This window comes from Apteryx rowi, unplaced genomic scaffold, assembly GCF_003343035.1.
Source record: "Apteryx rowi isolate R43461 unplaced genomic scaffold, aptRow1 scaffold_277, whole genome shotgun sequence".
Classification (NCBI taxonomy): domain Eukaryota; kingdom Metazoa; phylum Chordata; class Aves; order Apterygiformes; family Apterygidae; genus Apteryx; species Apteryx rowi.
Window position 1 is genome coordinate 522,342 of NW_020449163.1, and position 19,785 is coordinate 542,126.

The window sequence follows — 19,785 nt, forward strand, 5'->3', positions numbered from 1 at the left end:
AATGACTGATCTTGATTTGCACTGTGTATTTGTACTATTAGAATGGTGTCATTTTCATAATAGGTGTTTAATCATCATACATTCCATATTTGAGTTTGCCTCCACTAAGAAAAACTTGCTTACTTGCAGAGAATTCATTACCATGAAAATTGTAGCACCTTCTAAATAGAGCCCATATGTTTATAGGAGAAATGTAGTACAGTGTGATGATACAGACCTTTTTAGTGAGTGAACTACTGAAATTTTTTTCGGTTGAGGTGTTGGTCCGTGTAAGTTTGAATTTACTCTGCCTCACTAAATATTTTCATAGATCCCTTGCAAGAAACACACAGACCTGCAGCCATCCACTGAGTGAATGGAGTGAGCATGGAACCAGGATCCAGGAACTTGAATGTTTTTATCTCGGCTCCAAACTGACTTTCTAGAATACTTAAGCCTAGTTACCAATATTCTTTTTCATCCATAAAATGTTGATATATCTATCTACCAGGAATGTTGTGGATTAATTAGTTAATATTTCTACAGTACTTTGCTGATATAGTGTATAAGCCTTAAGTATTACTAGGAGTCTCTGTTTCATACAATTATTTTCCTTATTTCAGAGTCTTTGGAATAAATTTTTCCAGGATAAAGAGCTTCGAGCAATGATTGAACAAGATGTGACAAGAACGTATGTAGATCTTTCTAAAGAAATTTCCATATATAAATTTTGATCCTGCATTTTTATGTGGTGTATACTATATTCTGTTTCATTGACTTAGGTTAGTGTAAATGTCAGGATTGCTGAACATGAATGTGTAGAAACATGCATTTAATGTATAGAAGGACAGCTTTCTTGGAGTGAAGAAGTGGAAAATTGCGTTAAACATTAAACCCTAGAGATTTAGGTATCATTGGAAAAAAGCTCTTTTAAATTAAAATGTTAGGAAATGTATTACTATATGAAAGTTAAAATAGAGTTTTCAATATGAAGCAAAGAGAAAGTAAGAGAAACCAAAAGGTTTTTAAGTAAATTGTAATCATAGTAAAAGATTGAACAGATGAGTTTCTGTAATTCTTTACACTTATTCAATCAATAATAAAAAAGCAATGTTTAATTAGTGAGGGAAGTGTCATTCATCTAGAGAAGTTAAGCGCTTCTATTTTTATTTATCACTTTTCTAGTGTTGTTTGTCACATATGCCCTTTAAAATTTGTCCTAATATTGCTGTGACTATCCTTTCATCTTCTTGGTTCTTAGGTGATTCCTGTTTAGGAACTTGTCTGAGTTAGAACACTCAGTTCCTGAAAACGTTTCTTTTCAGAGTTGAAGCTTTGACTGTGATGTGTAAATCTAATTAAATTCAATTATAGTTCTGCTAACATGTGACATTTTACTGTGTTGCAAATATTTTTTTCTTATAACTTGCAAAAAGTGGTGATAGTCATAGATTTTAAAAATCCCAAGCTCACACATTTTCATTTATGGAAACAAAGTCATGCAGAAGAAATCATTGCTCTCTGGTTTTGGAATATTTTATATGTCCATCCCTAGACCCATTCTTGAATGCATTTTTGCAATGAGATGTGTAATTAAAATCTGAGTAGGCTTTCATGTGCATTCTCACAGATGGTATTTTTTATTTGTAAAAGGGAACAGTTCAGGATGTTCTAAGATTAAAATATATACATATCTAAACTATAATTGGAGAGTGAAAATTGGTATAGACGTTATGGTGGATGTAAGGCTGTTTATTTAAAATATATATATATGAAGTCCAGGCTCTCACCCTGCAAATGGCAGAGTGAGTACTGTTCAGTTATGTCAGTAATAGCAGCTAAAGAAATTTTCATTTATGTATTTATACAAAATGTTATGTACTTCAGACAATAGCAGGATACATCATGTGTCATCAGTATCAAAATAAGTCAGATGATGAAAAAGCAAAATTTATCAGAGTAACATGAATTTATTTCATTTCACAAACTATATGCATTTATGTATACACTTGTTGCTTGCTTAATCATAAAACATAGCATGCATTGTATATATATTTGTATCTGTTTGCAAATTAACATTAGTGTAAGAAGCAATAAGTTCTACATTCCTTGGCTTTGGAATATAAGTATCTTGTCTTTAATGTTGTCTTTTCCATTTCCATTCTTTAAATAAATTCCTAGAGTTACAATTTAAAGATTTGTCATTAACTTATAATGCGTTACATTAAAGTTTAAAATGTTTAAATTGCTTGAGTATATTCAATTGTCATCATCATCGTCATCATCTTCTGTTTCTTATTTAAAGAATATTTTTATACCCTCTGTCCCTGGGTTAAATATTCCATCATCCAACAGCCTAAAGTAAATAATATTCTACAGAGTGCTGCTAACTGCACACAGAGTATCAGACCACATAGAGTCCAATCTAACAAAGCAGTAAAAAAATTACTTCCTAATGTCTTTATTAGAATTCTCTAAAGCGTAGTAATACTAGACTGGAAAAAGCAGATAGAAATGTGATTTTTAAATTACTGTTGTTTTAAATGATTCTAAATTTCAAAATTCCGTTATCTAAAGGGTACTGTGAGAAAGTTGAAGCAACACATTTGTTACTGCTGTAATTAACTGAAACCTTTTGTCTGTAAAGCTAGATTATCATGGCAACTTTATATCTAAAAAAGGGTCAGAAGAATATGCTTATTACTTCAATTTTGATGCATTGTTTTGTGAAATAAGATATTTTAAGTAAAACATTACATAGGATTGTCATAATGTTGTCATGGCTTCATAAGGTTTTGATGCAATATGCCTTTGTACTTAATATTGAAAATATTCAGGAGCAACTCTAAAGATCATTTCATAAATGCTTATCTCACCTAATTTCAGATTTCTACAGTATAAATGCTGATAACTGGGCTAATCATCCTCTATAGTCTTTATACCTGAAGAATTCTAGGACAGAAATCATCTCTTCCTAAAGTAAATGCCTAATATAGGTCAGATGAATTACACTGTAGAGGAGTACGTTTTCCTCCAATAATTATAAAAGGCTTCTAGCTCACCTGTATCTAATTATACTGCAGTCATCTAAAGTTAGATGAGATTAATCCCACCCATAATGTCTAAATACAATTTTTCTAGTAAAATCTTTTGCCCGCTGCATAATAAGAATTTCCAATACTTACAAGCAAAGTAGGGAAGGGTTTTGTTAAGTTAATCCTAAGTACAGATTAATACTTCTAATTAATAACCTGTCTCTTTTTTTTTTTTTTACTGGACGGTAGTTGAGAGGTTCAGAATGGATTTTCCTTCAGCTGTCTAGAAACATCATTTTTTGAGTTGGAATCAAATACAGTCTATTTCTATCTCAAATGAGAAGCTTCTCAAAAATCAGGATGGGAGGGAGGGTGTTATTATGAAAGTAAAAGTCTTACTTCAGTTATAGATAGCCATACCTAATAAGTTATGGCTTCATTGTAGCACTTTACTAAGAAAAGAACTTCTGTATGAACTAGCAACATAGTAACTTGTAGAAGACCTAAGAACACGATGATTAATTACTGTCTTTCTAAAGATGTACCAAAGAACAATGCTGATTATTTTCTAATGTTTAAAAAGGTAGGTGATAAAGAAGAATTTTTAAAAGTTTTCTGCTGGAATAGAAATCAGCAGATTTGCAGATGCAAGAGCACCTAGCTACCAGTCAAATCAAAATACCAGTCTACTTGTGGCATCACCTTTTAAAGTTGGGCTTGTAAATGGCCAGATTTGATCATCTTCTTTTTCCTTCCAGTAACTTAAGACAACAAAACACTTATGGGTTCCCAGTAGACTAACGTGGAGGTGGGGGTGGTCTTTTGTGGTAGTATATGTGTTTTAGTCTAGCCAGTTTCTGTTTCAGGAGCAACAGTGACACTGTAGGAAAGTGTAAGACATGAAGATGAGGAGTAGTGGTTGCCGCTGTTTCAAACTCTCTATCTCCCAAATAACAAAAAAAAGATAAAAGGAGCAGAGGAGCCATTAAGCATCTATGTCCTTCTTCCTAATGGAAGATTAGGAAGACATAGGAAGAAACAGCAGTCTGCGGAGTAAGAACACAAGAGACAAAATCTAGTTTCCAAGTAAGAGAAGAGACTGCCAGCAGGGAGAGCTACCTTTATGCACCAGGTCATTCCCTTAAAAGCAAAAGTGAGCAGCAGCTTCTTTCTAAAGATAGCTTTCCCCAGTCTTGTTACTAAAGTATAACCCAGCTGAGTAGCAGGGCTGGGGAATGGAGGGAGTGGAATCTGTCCATAAGGAAAAGAAAAGGCAGGTTACTCATGGCAGTGGTTAAGAGCCTCCTTCGAGTCTGCTACCAAATATATTTTTTGAAAGTATCTGTGGATCCTTTTCTTTGATTGTCTTTTGTGTCAAAGTTTGACTGTTAGTGGTATAGGGGCCCCTAAAAGGCCTAAACTAATGTTTTAAAAAATGATAATTAATTCATGCTTATCTTCACTTTCAGAAAGCAGGGACTTGAATGCACTTTTGTTTAATTATAGTAGTTGTGGTAAAACATTCTAGTAAAATTCCCGTTTCCTTATGCAGTCATTCTCCAAGATGTAATTAAATGTAATATCCTAGTATTCTTGAAAAGTATTTTTACCTTGCCTGATTTGAGGGTAGTGTATTTCTAAAACAGTGCTTTAATCGTAAAATGACATTTTTCATAAAAATCCTTCCTGAACTGATAGTTCCCTCATGGTCTCCTGTATTTACATTTACTATAATTAATACATCAGCCAGCTTATTCATGAGTTCATTATTATCCTTCTTGTCACAATCTCTGGTATTATGAGATCCTCACAGATACTCTGTGTATTTTTGAGTTTTCTTTGTTAGTCTTTGTTAGTCTTTGTTAGTCTTATCCTAAACTTCATAGGGCAGGCCTGAATAACAGTCCTTCAGAAATAATCTCTTCAAACCCCTAAATTATGTCGATTGCCATCTGCTGTAATGCACCTTTCTGGTCTCAGCTGTGTCCTTCCTTTACAGTAATATGATTACTACAAGTGCATACAAGTTTCCAAATGTTGGTCTACCATTACGCCATCAGGTGCCAGGAAAATGTTGCACTCTTCGTCCCAGTACCTTTCTCAGTACTTTAATTTTATTCTGTTTAAGCCATAGTGCCTTCTCTGCCTTGGCCCTTGAATAGTGTCTTTCATCCAAGGATTTCAAAGCACGTTTCTAGCTTACCTGTCATTCCCTCCATGCAGTGACCGCAGTAATTGTTAACACTAATAGTTTTATCTCAAGCTATTGATCATGTTTTCTTACATTGTTTCTCCATGACAGGCTTTACAGAGCCTTGAGATAACTGAAGTTTAGCATTGTAACTTCCAGACTTTGGAAGCGGGAGAGACAAAATTTGCTTTAAGAAAGCTTGGCTGTAATCCATACAACTTCGTTTTAATGCCGACAATGCTTCAACCTTGATTTTAGCAAGCTAGACTGAGGCATACAGTTGTTGTCTTTCCAAGTGTTCTTCTGTTTCTCTTTGTCCAGCCTTACCTTTTCGTTTCTTTTTGGAACTGTACCTTTCTAGTTATATTTTCTTTTTATTTGTTATTGTTCCACATAGTTGGATGTGCTTTTGGATGGTTGCTTTTTTAAATACTTTTTGCCATCTAGTCGAGCCTTTGGTAAGCATGAAAACACTTTTGTTTGTGTGCTTATATGTTAAAGTTCATCTGTAACCAGTTTATTTCCTACTTTCTAACAGTTGAGGAGCAGGATGCACAGGTGAGAGTTACATCAGAATAGTTACAGATTCCTAGTATTTACATTTTCCTGGATTACATGCAGATAACAGGATTCTCCCAGAAGGTTTTTCCCCTTTTTCTCACACTAATTCCATTTTATTCTATTTCACTTAGTGGATATTTACTCTGCGGAAGTCTCAAATGATTTCTTAATTTTCAGTTTTATTTGGGACAGCCACTAACGGCAGTGAAATGCCTAATTATCTTAGCAAAAGATGTCAATAGGATATATTGGAGCTTGCTTAGAGCTCAAGAAAATTAGGACGCCTACTTTCAAGTCAGTTGTGAGATATTTCAATAACGTAGTCATTAAAATGCTAATATTTTTTCAAATATTCATGAAATATTGAACCCTTGTGTATATTCTTCTTTTGACATATCCTCCATTTTTTTCAGTTTGGTTCTTTACAAAGTGCTTAACATATTGTAGTTGTTATACTCTTCATAGTAGCTTATTTTGCCCATTTTTTGTCTTGAAAAAAATGAAGAGCAGGACTGTTCTTGAAACTGCAAGACAGATTGATGATCCAGTTAACAGTTGTCAGCCTAACACAAATTAAAGAATGCAAGCATGTCATGCAAAGCATGTTTTTATCTCTGTGAGATTTGATCTCCAGTGCTTATTTTTCCAGTACCAGAATCAAATTACTCAATAGTTAACTGTTTGCAACAGTTTTAGTTTTAACTCTTTTTTTTAATTTGTTTGTTTTTAATCACCCTCCTTTTCTAAGTATTCTTAGCAAGTTTCAGATTCGTTGGTGCAGGACTGACAATGAGTGGAGCACTGCTTTGGAGTTATTATTGGGCTGCTGTGCTACCTGGGACCAGAACAGTCTTCTGGGTTGCTAGGTTTGACAGTAAGCATCTATGTGCAGGAGGGAGAGGGTAGATCTGAGGTTCAGTCATTACTTCTTGTTCTGTCTCCTTTTTTTTTTGTTTGTTTTTTTGGCAAAACTTGTTTTCATGACAGGGACTTGGAGGAGCAAAGTAACTTGATCCTTTAGGCAATTGGGAATATATACTCAGATGGTACATTGTCTTTTTTGGATTAGACTTTCCAAGTCACTCAGACTTTCAGCAGATTGGTTGTTTGTAAAAGTTGATATTTAAAACAATGTGCCATTTTATGTCATTCTTGCAGATCTCTAGCTTTCATTATGTTAAAGGGCACTACACATTTAAATAAAACTGGCAATATCATATATATGTAACAGACTGATGTATATTAAAAGAATATTGTTCAGAATTTTGTTTACAAAACAAATACGACATGTCTTTAGAAGTATTCCAACAGCACCCACAATTCATGGAGAGATGGGAAAATAGACAAGAAAGGTACGGTCTTAGCTGCCGTTTATAGCACACCGGCGACTGTGCTTTTGTGAGCTATGTAGTTTACTTTCGCTGTATTTCTTCGTTTTCAGCTTTCCTGAAATGCAGTATTTCCAGCAAGAGAATGTGAGGAAAATTCTTACAGATGTTCTGTTCTGCTATGCCAGAGAAAATGAGCAGTTGCTTTATAAACAGGTAATGAAAATATTGTACAGGTGGCATTCATTGAGTCAACATTTTCTGTACGGTTTTACAAATGATTGAACAATAATGTAGTTCTATTGTATCTGAAGCTGTATCATACTGCTAAAGTAATCAAAGAGCTGCTTGTCAGCTGTATAGTAAGAAAAGTAAGCTCATTGAATAACATATGCTTTTTCCTTATAAGACATTCCCTCAAATTGTTTCCTATAAGGTTGCTGAGTTGTCTAACTTCAAATTTCTTTAGAAACAACATCTTTTTCTCCAGTGTTTCTTCAGTGATGGTTTAAAAAAGAAAAAGGCTTTCTGTGCTTAGAAGAATGAAAGAAAGAATGAATGTAGCAGGATTAAAAATGCTACTGAACAAACAACAAATAGTGACTTTTGAAATTCAGACAAACTTTAGTATTTTAAGTTTTATGTGCTATTTTAAGTTCTAAGTTCTTTCTCAAAGTGCTAAAGCCATGCTGTGCATTAACAAATGGATCCTTTATCTAACCCTGTAGGATCCAAATACAATGCAGTTGACAAGTGTCTCCTGACTGAAGGATAAGGGGGCAAGCGAATACCACAGAAGGAAAGCCTGCTCAAACCGTTTTTGTTAAAATGGTAAAGATAGCCCTAACTATGCATCCATATGGGATGAGGACTAAACATTTAATCTGAAAATTTTGAGTCAAGTATAAATTTGATACTAAATTACTGTAGCAAGGTCAATATGCAGAACTGTAGACAAAAGAATATCTGTATTTTTTTCCCCAGGATATTAACTGTACTGAGAGTAGGGACTGACAGAGTGAGGGATACTGTGTGCCTGAACAAAGACTAACCTGTAGAGCAGCAAACTTCAGGTAGACAGAATTTTTTTTATGACAAAAATACCGAGTTTCAGTAAATGTATACATTTTTATAACACACTGTGTGCTTTCAGGCATGGTCTGTGACCACCATGTCCTCAAGCCAGGAAATCAGTTGCATTTCTTGAGAAGACCAACACGCATGAGTTGAAGGAACAGTTACTTCTGAAGAACCATCTTACAGATAATATCAAAAGTCAAATATATAATTATCAAAATATTGAAACTCCATCAGCTGGTTATTTTTCATGTTTGACAGACTGTGAGCAAGGAATAGTCCTGCATCATAACAAGAGAAAAGATGAGGTGTGTGAGGAGCTGTACTTTGAAGGGCACAGCTAAAGCAAACCCTTAAGCAGTATTCAGCCTCCCTTTTCTAGTGAATATAGGCCAGAGTACTGATGATCGGAAAATGGAAGAACACATTCCAGCTAATTTAGTCTATCATTTATTGAACAAGAAGTATTATTTTTCTCTTTGATATGACTTAAAAGGACTTAATTACCCTCTGCTCATATTTAAAATCCTCTAGATTCTTTACCAGGAAATAATACCTTTCTGCAGAAGGATGGAATATTTAGCGGGATCAAATTTAAAAAAAAAAGCCCCGAGTTTCATCACAAGCTGTTAAAGCTATTATTTTGTACTAGGTGACACCCCGTTTAACATAGACCATATTGTTAATAGTTATGGGATTTTATTGAATTAATGAGACTGTTATCATGTAGTAGAATGTCTTGCTGAGTTAATTGAAACTGCAGAGATTATATAAATGGTATTAATGAACTTTGACTGCCTGATGCCTCAGCTTTAATAAAGACTGCTTGGTGGGCTAAATGAACATAGGCAGATAAAAGAACAGGTTCAATTTTGCAAGCCTACAGGCTGTTGACAAAGAAAACTTCTTCACCTCTGTTTTTGACTGGTGTAGCTTCAGTAGTGCAGCAATTTCAGAAGAGGGTTGCCACAGAACTAAYGGGAGAGGTATAGTGCAGAAAATGAAGTAAATTTGGATGATGAAAAACTGTTGATTTAATATTCCTGTTGAGTGTTCAGTACATGATCCAAGTCTGGTTGTGTTATGCCAAGTTCACAGAACAGCAAATGGTTGTGGTTTTCCCCTCTTTTTTGGGGCTTGTGTCACTTTTATTGGGAGAGTTTGCTATTTCTTACCTCATTTTTACAAGTGAAAGATCTTAATTTTTTAATTAATGATCCCATTACCTTATTAGTAATAATCATGCTGTTTTGTCCCCATGTTCCTCTCTCTGTAGATACCATTTTTTTCATGGCCATCAGTAGTCTTTTCAGAATTAGTTAGCAGGAAGTAGTGTTTGTAGTGGAATCAGCATATGTTTTTTTTCTCTTTTATTAAATACCTACGTTGTGGTCAGGTTTCTTGTCCTACCAATTTTCTTGGTTCCATTTTCATCACTGACTCAAGCCCCGCTTCCAAAAAGCCTCCACTCCAACAAAGCATAACATTTTCTCTTGAAGATAATAAAGGTTGCCATGAATTCATCAGTAACAGATCACACCCAAGCTGTTCTCTCTACAGTGACATGAATACAAAGCCCAACGTAAGATGTTTGCCTTGATACTCAGTATCCATCATGGGACTGGCCCAGTTGCCATCTATGAGATTTCCTCTCTCTTCTTTTTTGTAAGCTCATACAAGACTTACATTTACTATAACAATTATAAGACCTGGCCAATAAATGAAAGCTTGTACTTCATCTATCAACATCTGTACAGGACCTGGTGTTTCTCTTTTAAAATATTTGGAAAAGTTCTAGTTTTGTGACAGTTTCCATCCATATAAATGTGAACAGAATGTAACTTAATTTTACTTATTGCGACTTACTACATAGCATCAGCATATATTCTTATAAGGAGCAATCAATATGTTTGTTTAATATGCATATATGCATAAAAGTTGCCTTTGTAGTAGGTTTTGTGKTTTTTGACCAATGCAGTGTAACATTTTACTTGATGGGCAAAAAGATATTTCTGTCCTTTGTCAAATGGAGTAGAATGTTATGAAGCTATATTACAGATTTTAAAGACTGAATCCTCCCTGGGATGCTTAAATTTTTAAATAGCAGCTGTAAATATAAAATCTAAAGAGAATAGTATGTTCTACTTTGCAAATAGTAATTTTTACATATTTTATTCTTCTGCAAGACTGGTGCCAAAATTCTGGTTCTAGTTACACTGAAAAGAAGTAGTGACAATTAAGCTAAATCATTAGGCTATTGTTCACGCATAATTTGATTGTCCTTAGATAAATCAATATAATTTTGAAATGCATTGATTCACATTTCATTGTAGAAATGCTGTATTTCTGGTTTTCTTTCTGAACCCTAGACTGTGTTATGAAATCAATTCTTTGTTACAACTGGGAGGTGTCAAAAAATTATCTGAGTTCTGTCAACTTATTTATTAACACTAAAGAGTTTTAGTAAACTGCAACATTGAAAAAATATGTGTATGTATATTACACTGGTGGCTTTTCTTGCCAAGCTAAAAATCTCTAAACATTTGAAGTATTCTTCTAACTGAAAGATCAGAGGTATCTTTTTGAAATCTTGATATTTCATTATCTATTTGTTTTGTTTTTGTTGTATGTGGGCAGCCACATTATGATTCTACTTTATTATAAAGTTGATATATTACGTTGAAAAAATGTATGATGTGCTTTTATCTTTTATAACTAATTCTTATTTTATGTCCTCTTTCTTCAGTTTATATGTTTACAGTTTAGGTAGTAGTTTTATTAGATATTCAAGTTTTTGGCATCCCCATTTCTGTTATTTCATGCTAGTATATCAGGGCGGATAAACGATTAGACTTGAAGCAGTTAATTAACTGATGGCTATGCATACGTATGAAAGTACAGCACGTTATCTACAGTTTATTTAAATATTTTTGCCACTTCTATTTATCTCCTAATCCTGGACTTATCTCCCAGTCTCTCATATATCTTTCCCATCTTGGTATGACCACAAGATATTCAGAAATGATGTTGTCAATGTGTAATCTAACCCATATTGTTGTGTGGGAATTCTACATCAGCTCCTAGAATCAAGTGGGTACATGAGAACCTTGATTTTAATCTTTTCCTAATTGAGCTTCTATCTAGCCTTCAGAATCAGAAGGGAAAGAAAAAACTCCAAACTTAATTAGTTTTGCTGCCTTTAGCTTTGCCTGGTCAACTCACTCCACTATTACTCCAACCCTGCACTTGAGACTAAATCCCAAGAAATTTGATTTTCATTCCTTCAGAATTGAGACAGCTGCTATAAATTGATATTACGCAAAGATTTTTCTAAGCACCTTTTTTTTTTCTCCAACGCTGCTGCAGATTGGAACTTCCTCTTATGATTAAATAAGGTTCACTAACATGTTTCAGAGCACACTCAAAATAGATGAACGTCTAGAGGGGGCTTCCACATCTATCTGGGTCCTCAAAAAAACCTCTTCTCTCTGCTCAGTATGGACTATTAAGGAAAATCTCCATTATTTCTAATAAAAGTTAAAGAATTTTTGTACTAATGGCGCTGTATGATGCTTTTGAAGCTGATAAACTAACTCACTGAGCTTGAATACTCCTCAAATGCTACATGGAATATCACAGTATCCCTAGAATTTTAATCATAACCTGCCTAATTGAGATCTTAATAACTTCCACAGGTACTGCCCCAACACACAGGTGTGGGAATGCTCTCAGGCAAGACAAAACGTGAGGTTTGCTAAGCTTCTGGCTGTGGTGGAAGCACAAAACAAGACCACTGCAAGTAGCAGGAATACCAGTCTCCAAACCACAGAGTGCCAGGCCATGTACCTGGAAGGGCTTTAGCCCAAATGGTCCAGTATTCATCCCTAAAATCCATCACACATCATCCTCTGTCAGTCCCATGGCCTTGCTTTCAGCTGTTTCTGGCCCAAACATTGTTGGTTTGATCTGTCCAGCAGTTTTTATGCCTTCAGCAGAGATATTTGTGGCTGAGATAAGCTATCCCCTTACATTTGGCAAGCATGACTATCCCTGTGAGTAGGCCCGGATACAGAGGGCTTGAGGACTCTGGAGGAAAAGGAGGAAGAATGAGCAGCTGTCCTCTGTGGGAGCTTCATAGCTGTGAAGCCCTCAAACTGATACATTGGTGAAGCAGCAAGGTAGATCCGTGAGCTTGTGACACTGCTCACTTCTGTCTGTCATGGAAAGGGGGTGGAAAAGCAAGTGTAGAGGCTTTCTAGGTTGGAAATGCAATCATGAGAGCAGACCAACTCCTGTGGGGAGCCATCCTCTCACTCCCAGCAGCAGCCTGAAATGCCTGTGAGCTTGGTGAGCTAGCCCCTATGCTCTTTCTGCCAACAGGACTGACACAATGGTCTTCCTGACACCCCTGCCTGTCCAGAATAAGCACCTGGAGTTGGGACTGAACCAACTCCAAGTGGATTTGGAGGTGGCCGAAGGCTTGGGGCGGAGGTGTGGAATTGCCACCTGCCTGGCATAATCACCACCTGCAGGGGCTGCCAGCCAAGGGGGCTGGCCGCAACCTCAGATCCCTTCCATCACTGATGGGCTCTCTCACTTCTTTTGCATGGCTGGTCCGCATCCCCAGCCTGTGGTTTCTGTAGGTTCTGTCCACCTCCCTAGTCTGTCACCGAGAACCAGACTCCCCTGACACATCCAGATTCCCCGGTTGGGATGCTCCAGATCCTCCTTTTCCCGATGTCATCTCAGGGAGGGGGCTGAATGTCTCCTGCAGATGAGGTATCATTCAGCAGGCTGTACCTTTACCTGTGGATGTGTTGCTGTTGGTAACAATTGGATTGCTTGTTTCCTGGAGGAGTTGTTACTTCTGCTTCCCGTAACAAATTGGCAAGCCCCAAGTGGGTTAAAGGCAAATACTCTTATTTTGTTTCTGGTGAGCTAGCCCCTCGGTGGAGACAGCAGTGGCTCTCGTGGATGTCCCACCCATGCTTCTAACCCTGGGCCAAGCCGAATCCTGAACTATCAACAGATTGGCAACTTTTTTCCATTTTGATTCATGCATGTTTTTATATTTTGCCTCTATCTGGACATAGGTTGTGCGTATAAGTAAAAGTCCATAATGGAACAGTACCAAGTTTTCCTGTGCATTGTCTTATAATGAGTTTATTCTTAGTATTGCCATAATTAAAATATTTTTTAAAAAAGCAAAAAGCCCTTTTTATTTCCAGTATCCATAGGAATGGAAGTTTCATTTTCTAATTTCCCAAATAGCCGTCTTTGTCTCTTCTGAAGGCTACTGTTATGCTGGTTTTGGAACATTATCAAATAAAAAGCAATTTTAAATTTCATAATTTGTCCTTATTGCAGATCTTTGTACTGTGGATCGTGGTTATAATTATCATAAATAAAATTCATATTTATGAACATAGATCTTGGAGTAAACTGCCAGGTGCAGCGTTGCCTACCATAGCCAATTTGTTGTCTGTTATGTTAGAAAAAGGGAGAATAACTTGCTTCCCGTATATTATAGAAGAATAAACACTTAGATTTAATCAGAATTTAAAATAAAAGCCATTGATTATGAAACCATTCTGTTAAGAATGTGAATGTTCATGCTTTTACTTAATCTGCAGCTAATGTTGCTGGCTGCCTGATTCTGAGCTTTATGAGCCATTAAATGAATGAAACTTCTTACTGTACTTTTGTTTCCTTTTATGTTTAGGGTATGCATGAACTTTTAGCTCCTATTGTCTTTATCCTGCATTGTGACCACCAGGCTTTTTCACATGCCAGTGAAGCTGCACAACCAAGGCAAGCACTGTGTTTTATTCATATCATATTAAAACTCCTTTTTCTTTAAATACATACATGCATATATAGCTATATATAATATATATAAATTTGTCAGACGAGGAACTTATAAATAGAAGTTCTTTAATTCTTTGTTCATAATTAGTAAGTTCATACCAGAAATTGTTGCATACTCATGCTTCTATGGAAGTGTTCTTATTTCATCTTCTCTATCACAACTTCTGAAGGGGGGATTTAAAATGTATAAGTTGGCCACTTCACAAGTGTTAGCCAGAGAAAAATGGAAAGACAAGAAACCTAAAAGAAAACATTAATCAAAAGACTCACCTATCTACAATTTCACCTCATTGTGCTTGCCAGAAATGGTTTAATATCTGTCATAGCAGAGGGGAGGCAGATTAGAGAAATACAGTCATAGAATGGATATATTACCAATGGTTTTTTTCTCGTATCTTTAAAAAAAATCAGTGTAGACAAAATGTTGTGACTGATATTTCTTTCATCACCTGCAACATCGTAGCTGCAATACATGACTATCATTTGACTTTGTAGTAATATTAATTTTAGGTATTGATTCTCCATTTTATTCAAATAGTGCATGTATTTATGTATCTATGTGTGTGTGTGTGTGCGCATCTCTGTGTGCGTATATTTATATACATATATATAAAACACTACATCATGCGTGATTGTGTGTCAACCCAATTCAGATGCTTTTTTCTTGCCTTACATAGAAAGCTTTCAATTTTTTTAAGCTAGTTGCACGCTTGAACCATTTGTGATAGTTAAGCCATTTTTTTTTCATTTGTCTTTTTGCACTTGCTTTTGGAGTCCAGCAATGATTAAAAGCCAATTTAATTATGCATGCTATAACATAACCTCTTTGGTAATCTCTTTTAGCACCCCTCAATGCGATTGTCCAAAGGCAGTGTTTAGCATAAGAATGGAGTTTATTTACAAGTGTTTGTTTTTATTCAGTGTCTGTCTTTACATATCCTGAAATTGCCTACAAGTTGCTCTTCAGGGGAAAGTAACTCAAAATAACCATGTGTTATGTAGAGCATTCTGTTCCAACCCCACTGAAAAAGTAGAGCTAAGCAGCAAAGTAGATGGAAAAGAGGTGCTGTCACTGATTAATTGCTGTTAAAGTACAATAAAAATACAGGCTATTAAAACAAAATAAATTAATGTTTTGATACTGCATATTTGACCGGTAACCATATTTTTTTTGTTTTGGACAAACAGTGATAGATTGTGCAGCAATCAATTATTCTAGATCAAGCATATTCAAATAATACATTGTGACATTCAGTAATTTGTTATTTGGAATAATTAGATGGTTACTTCATTGTAGTGCAGACAAGGCAGCTAATTTGTTTTTGATCTTTATAAAAAGGAAAGACTTCATTTGTTCAATGGAGTTGCTCTTTTTAATTAAAAAGGCTAGTTTTCTCATTTGCACTTTATATGAAAGTTGGCTTATAAATACATAATAGTACATGCAGAATGCTGACCAAAAATAAACATTCACATTTGGATTGTTCACTGTTGCCTTTTTCAGCGAGGAAATGAAAGTTCTTTTGAATCCTGAATATCTGGAACATGATGCCTAGTAAGTTTTAACAACTTTCTTCACATTTAATTTACTGCTATTTGTAATACATTATTTAACACTAAATTTCTGGGTTTTTCCCCTTCAGTGCAATGTTCACACATCTTATGAAAACTGCCGAACATTGGTTTTCAACTTTTGAACATGACAGTCAGAAGGTAAATATTACTCTAAAAATGTGTTCATAATATTTGTAAGTAAATGTGATTTTTAATATGATTGAATTATATATTCTCTTAAAAACCTTGGTTAAAACAGGTTCAACTAAGTTAAAATGAAATTCTGCAGAGTTTCTTCAGAATTTGGTCATGTGAACTTGTGGCAAGTCTTCCAGTTGAAGGTTCCTATCTGTTGAAAGAACACTTTGTAATCAAAAGCCAAATGTACATGTATAAATTCTGTTGTGTAGGAGCGATGGTCTCCTGCAGATGTTTAAAAGAATGCCTGACATGGGCACATCTATCCAGTCTACCCAAAACCTGTGTAAATGTCATATTAAATAAATGCATATAGTTAGTATTTAATGTATTGAGGCTTGAATTGTTTTAAACCATTTGCTGGTTTAAATTGTTTTTTAAACAATTTGCTGTGAAATCAAACCTTTGATCATAGTGTGCCCATCACAGGTCAGGGTTCATCGTTCCCTAACTTCAGCATTTACACTGATGCCTCTTTCTGTTACCTCTTTCTGTTGATGGCGATCCATTTCCTTTCTCTTCTTGACCTCAGGATATTTGGAGTAGAGTGAATGTCTGGGCCCCTACATCACCTGTGTAGCTATATAGGCGCTGCTGTATTTAGTACTTCTGACTACATGATGCTTCTTTTCATGCAAAACCTTTTTCTCTGTTTAGTTCTGTAGAACTCTGCTCTTTTCGTTTTTTCAGCACCACCTAGTCCCTACCTGTAACCATTTTGCATGCCTGGTGCATTTAACAATTCCCTCTGACCATTTTGCCTCAGTCAGGTGCTCAAGATTTCCCTAGAATACTTTTTTTCATGTCAGATTTAGTTCTTCTCTTTTTATACCTCTGTCTCTTTTTTAATTCTGAAGAATGATTTGTGTGATGGAGTATATGTAAAAGGCCCTAGCAAAATATAGCCATATTACAGGTGTCTCCAATACTTTCAGTGTATTATATCCTAAAGGAGTTGTCCTCCAAGCGTGGTTTCAGCTTGCTTCAGTTCAACTGTTTTTCAGTTAGACTACGGGGTGAGTGTCTGAGCTAACAGGAAACATCGGAAGAATGTGTTCATTATTGGATGTCTGCATGTGTGCACCGAAATCTGTACTTAAAAACCTAAATCAGGGATTACTGGTTTGAGAGGTGGATATGTCTGTTTATTGACAACAAAAAGACATTCACCCAAGTCCCACGTAAAAGCTTCTATTTTCTTTAGGCATTTAAATATGACTACTTATATATTTCATTAGATGTGGAGTATTGGTATCTTGGCCTAAGCTATTTACAGTTATAAATTACTACTAAGGTTTGGATTTTTACATAATTGTCAGTAACTACAGATAAAACGTATGAGATATAAATTTTATGAACTTATTACATAGTCACTTTTATTCTAACAACAAAGCTGTGAGACATGTTTCTTCGAGACTATCTTTTCAGAATTCAGTATATTCAAATGTATTTGTTCCAATTTCTGTGACAGAGGTGGTAAAGTTTGAGTTTGAATTCTAGGTCTGCCTAGAGATTTACAGAGCTTGGGTAGAAGGTGAAAGTTTACATTGCCCTTTCCTGTCCCTGGCATAAAAAATTAGCAGTGCAGAGCACATGGATTAATATCTGGTTGTTTGTTCTTGTTATTTGCAAGCATGTATAATTTTAATAATCCTGTCTTGTACATATGCCTTTTACTATCATGACTTTGAGGGCTGACTACACAATAAAGTCTGAATCCTCACAAATGAAGCAGTGAAAGCATGTGCTCTGAGATACATGTTACATTTTATAGCCTCTAACAGTTGGTTCCATTACTCCCAATTGCCATTAGAGGAACTTCTCCAGCTACTGCATTCCCTAGTGGTTAATGAGAGAAATCTGTCCACATTTTATACTTGTGCTGTGTCCTAGCCTCTCTTTACTGCGGTAGCATTTGTTTTCTAAATTCATGTATGCATCAATTGTATTAGTATGGAACACCAGCCATTCCAGCTGATGCTATGTTAGGCAATATTCTGTGGCAGGATTTGGTGATTTGCTTCCTAATACTTGATCTAAATTTTTCAGCTGTATTTCACTGGTATCCATGTTTAAACTGTTCTTAGAGGGGACTGTGATGCTTTCTTGTAAACAATATGGCATGTCTCTGAGCTGTCCTTCTATCTGTATTTTTCTTGTACACCCCATTCCTTTGGGATTTATCATTTATATTTCATGTTAGCAGCAGGTGATTAAAGCCACGCATTCATGAAATGTTTTCCAAGAATTAGAAGTTCACAACAAGAAAACAGATGTTTTATCCCATGCGGCAAGTTAGTATATAGTGATTTTGGGGTTGTGCACAGTATATCATATGTCCACCTAGCTTCTGTGCTTTGGAGACAGACGCTGTGAGTCATTTCTAGTTAAACATTATGACTGCTTAGATGTATTAGTTTATTTGAGCATCTTTCTGTTTGGGCTATTTCTTTCACACCAGTTTGATGTGATTTTTTGGAGCAATTTCAACTGATTAAATATATCGTCATTTTCTCAACCAAATTGCCTGAGATAACAGCAGACATATCACGTGCACTCTGGTCGTTCACAAAACTTCTGCATGGAGCATACTGAGGCAGGAGGTGTGCACAATCAATACCGTGATCATTTACTGCACCTTCTGTCCCCACAGATTCTGTCATGCTTTGAAAAATTCTGTCAGTGTGGTTAATTTCTTCGATGCTGATGAACTGTGTTTTGATGGACACCATCTACTTATCTTATGCTTTTAAAAATGGCAAGCCAGCATATATTACTTGATGCACTTTAGCATGTTGGTAGTCAGTCAGCCTGACAGTCAGCAATGTGTCAGTGCTGCATTATGCCAAGGTGCACAAATGTTGCAAGTGACAAATAATTCCTGTTTTGGCACTCCTCCGTAAGATGAAACTTGTATTAGTTTTGATAACCAGAATTTTTTCACACTTGAGCCAGTGTTTAAGAGTCTGTCTTCAAATTTTGTAGAGATGGCTTTAAACCTGCAGACAATTAATGGTGTAAGTGCTAACGTGGGTAACTACCCCGTCTTCTCATACAGCAAGTTCAAATAGGCAGAAAGATTCTTATATTGAGATTTCTATATAAGATTTTGTGCCTATAATTGAGAAAAGTTCAAAAATACATGCCTTTTGTGTCATCAGTTACGAGTGCTTACAGTGATCAAGCTGAAGTTAAACTCAACTGGAGTAAACCAGAATAATGCACATATCCCAGATGTATGCCAACTGATGGAATATGCTGCATATTCAGCACAGTCTGTGAATACATATAGTTACAGACTTTTATGATTAGTTTCAAAAATAAATGGCTATGTTCGTGCAGAAAGTTATTATAGACTGGCTTTAATGTGAAGGCGATGTTATTGTATAATACCTTAAAAGTGTATTTCTTTGTATGAGATTAGAAATCATTAGTGGATACTCTTTTTTATTATTTTAAATTTTGGGATGTGACCAATAAAATAATGAAATGGGTCTGAAACAATAATAAGAAATAGTTATACCATGGAGAAATGAAAAACAGGGAAAAAAGAAGGCTGATGAATTTGGTAACTTGCTTCTAACACATTACTTTAAATGGTGACCACAAGGACATCTTCCCATAATTAAGTGTGGGATAAGGGAATTTGCCCATTTTTCCTGCGTCGACCTACTTCCTGTGGGTTTTCAGAACTGTCTGCATCTCTTACTAGCCTCCCATACTGGCTCGTTTCTTAAAGGCATAGAGTTGGAGGTATGTCGGGGACTGTCCGTAGTCATCACGCAATCATATAATTGGTATTTAGTCCAGGAAGTTTCACAGGGCATTTGCCCTGCATCCCACAAGCCACACCACAGCGTCTGCCCCAGTGTCCCCTCTGTTACAGCTACAAATCCCTTATGCTCCTCTTCTCTTGAAGATATCTGATAACTTCTGGCTGTGTTCAGAGGAGGCAGAGTGTTACTTTTCATCTGTTGAAAAGAGAGTATCGCTG

General features: G+C 35.7%; 1 protein-coding gene across 2 annotated transcripts in view; it reads left to right on the plus strand.

Moving 5' to 3' along the window:
* Nucleotides 1-19,785, plus strand: part of TBC1D5 (TBC1 domain family member 5) — a 309,786-nt gene that overhangs the window by 160,061 nt on the left and 129,940 nt on the right. For both annotated transcript variants that reach the window (XM_026068628.1, XM_026068627.1), the window contains 5 exons: nt 603-670; nt 7,208-7,310; nt 13,894-13,982; nt 15,544-15,594; nt 15,683-15,752. In XM_026068628.1, the coding sequence (XP_025924413.1) occupies nt 603-670; nt 7,208-7,310; nt 13,894-13,982; nt 15,544-15,594; nt 15,683-15,752 (381 nt within the window). The remainder of the gene's footprint in view (nt 1-602; nt 671-7,207; nt 7,311-13,893; nt 13,983-15,543; nt 15,595-15,682; nt 15,753-19,785) is intronic.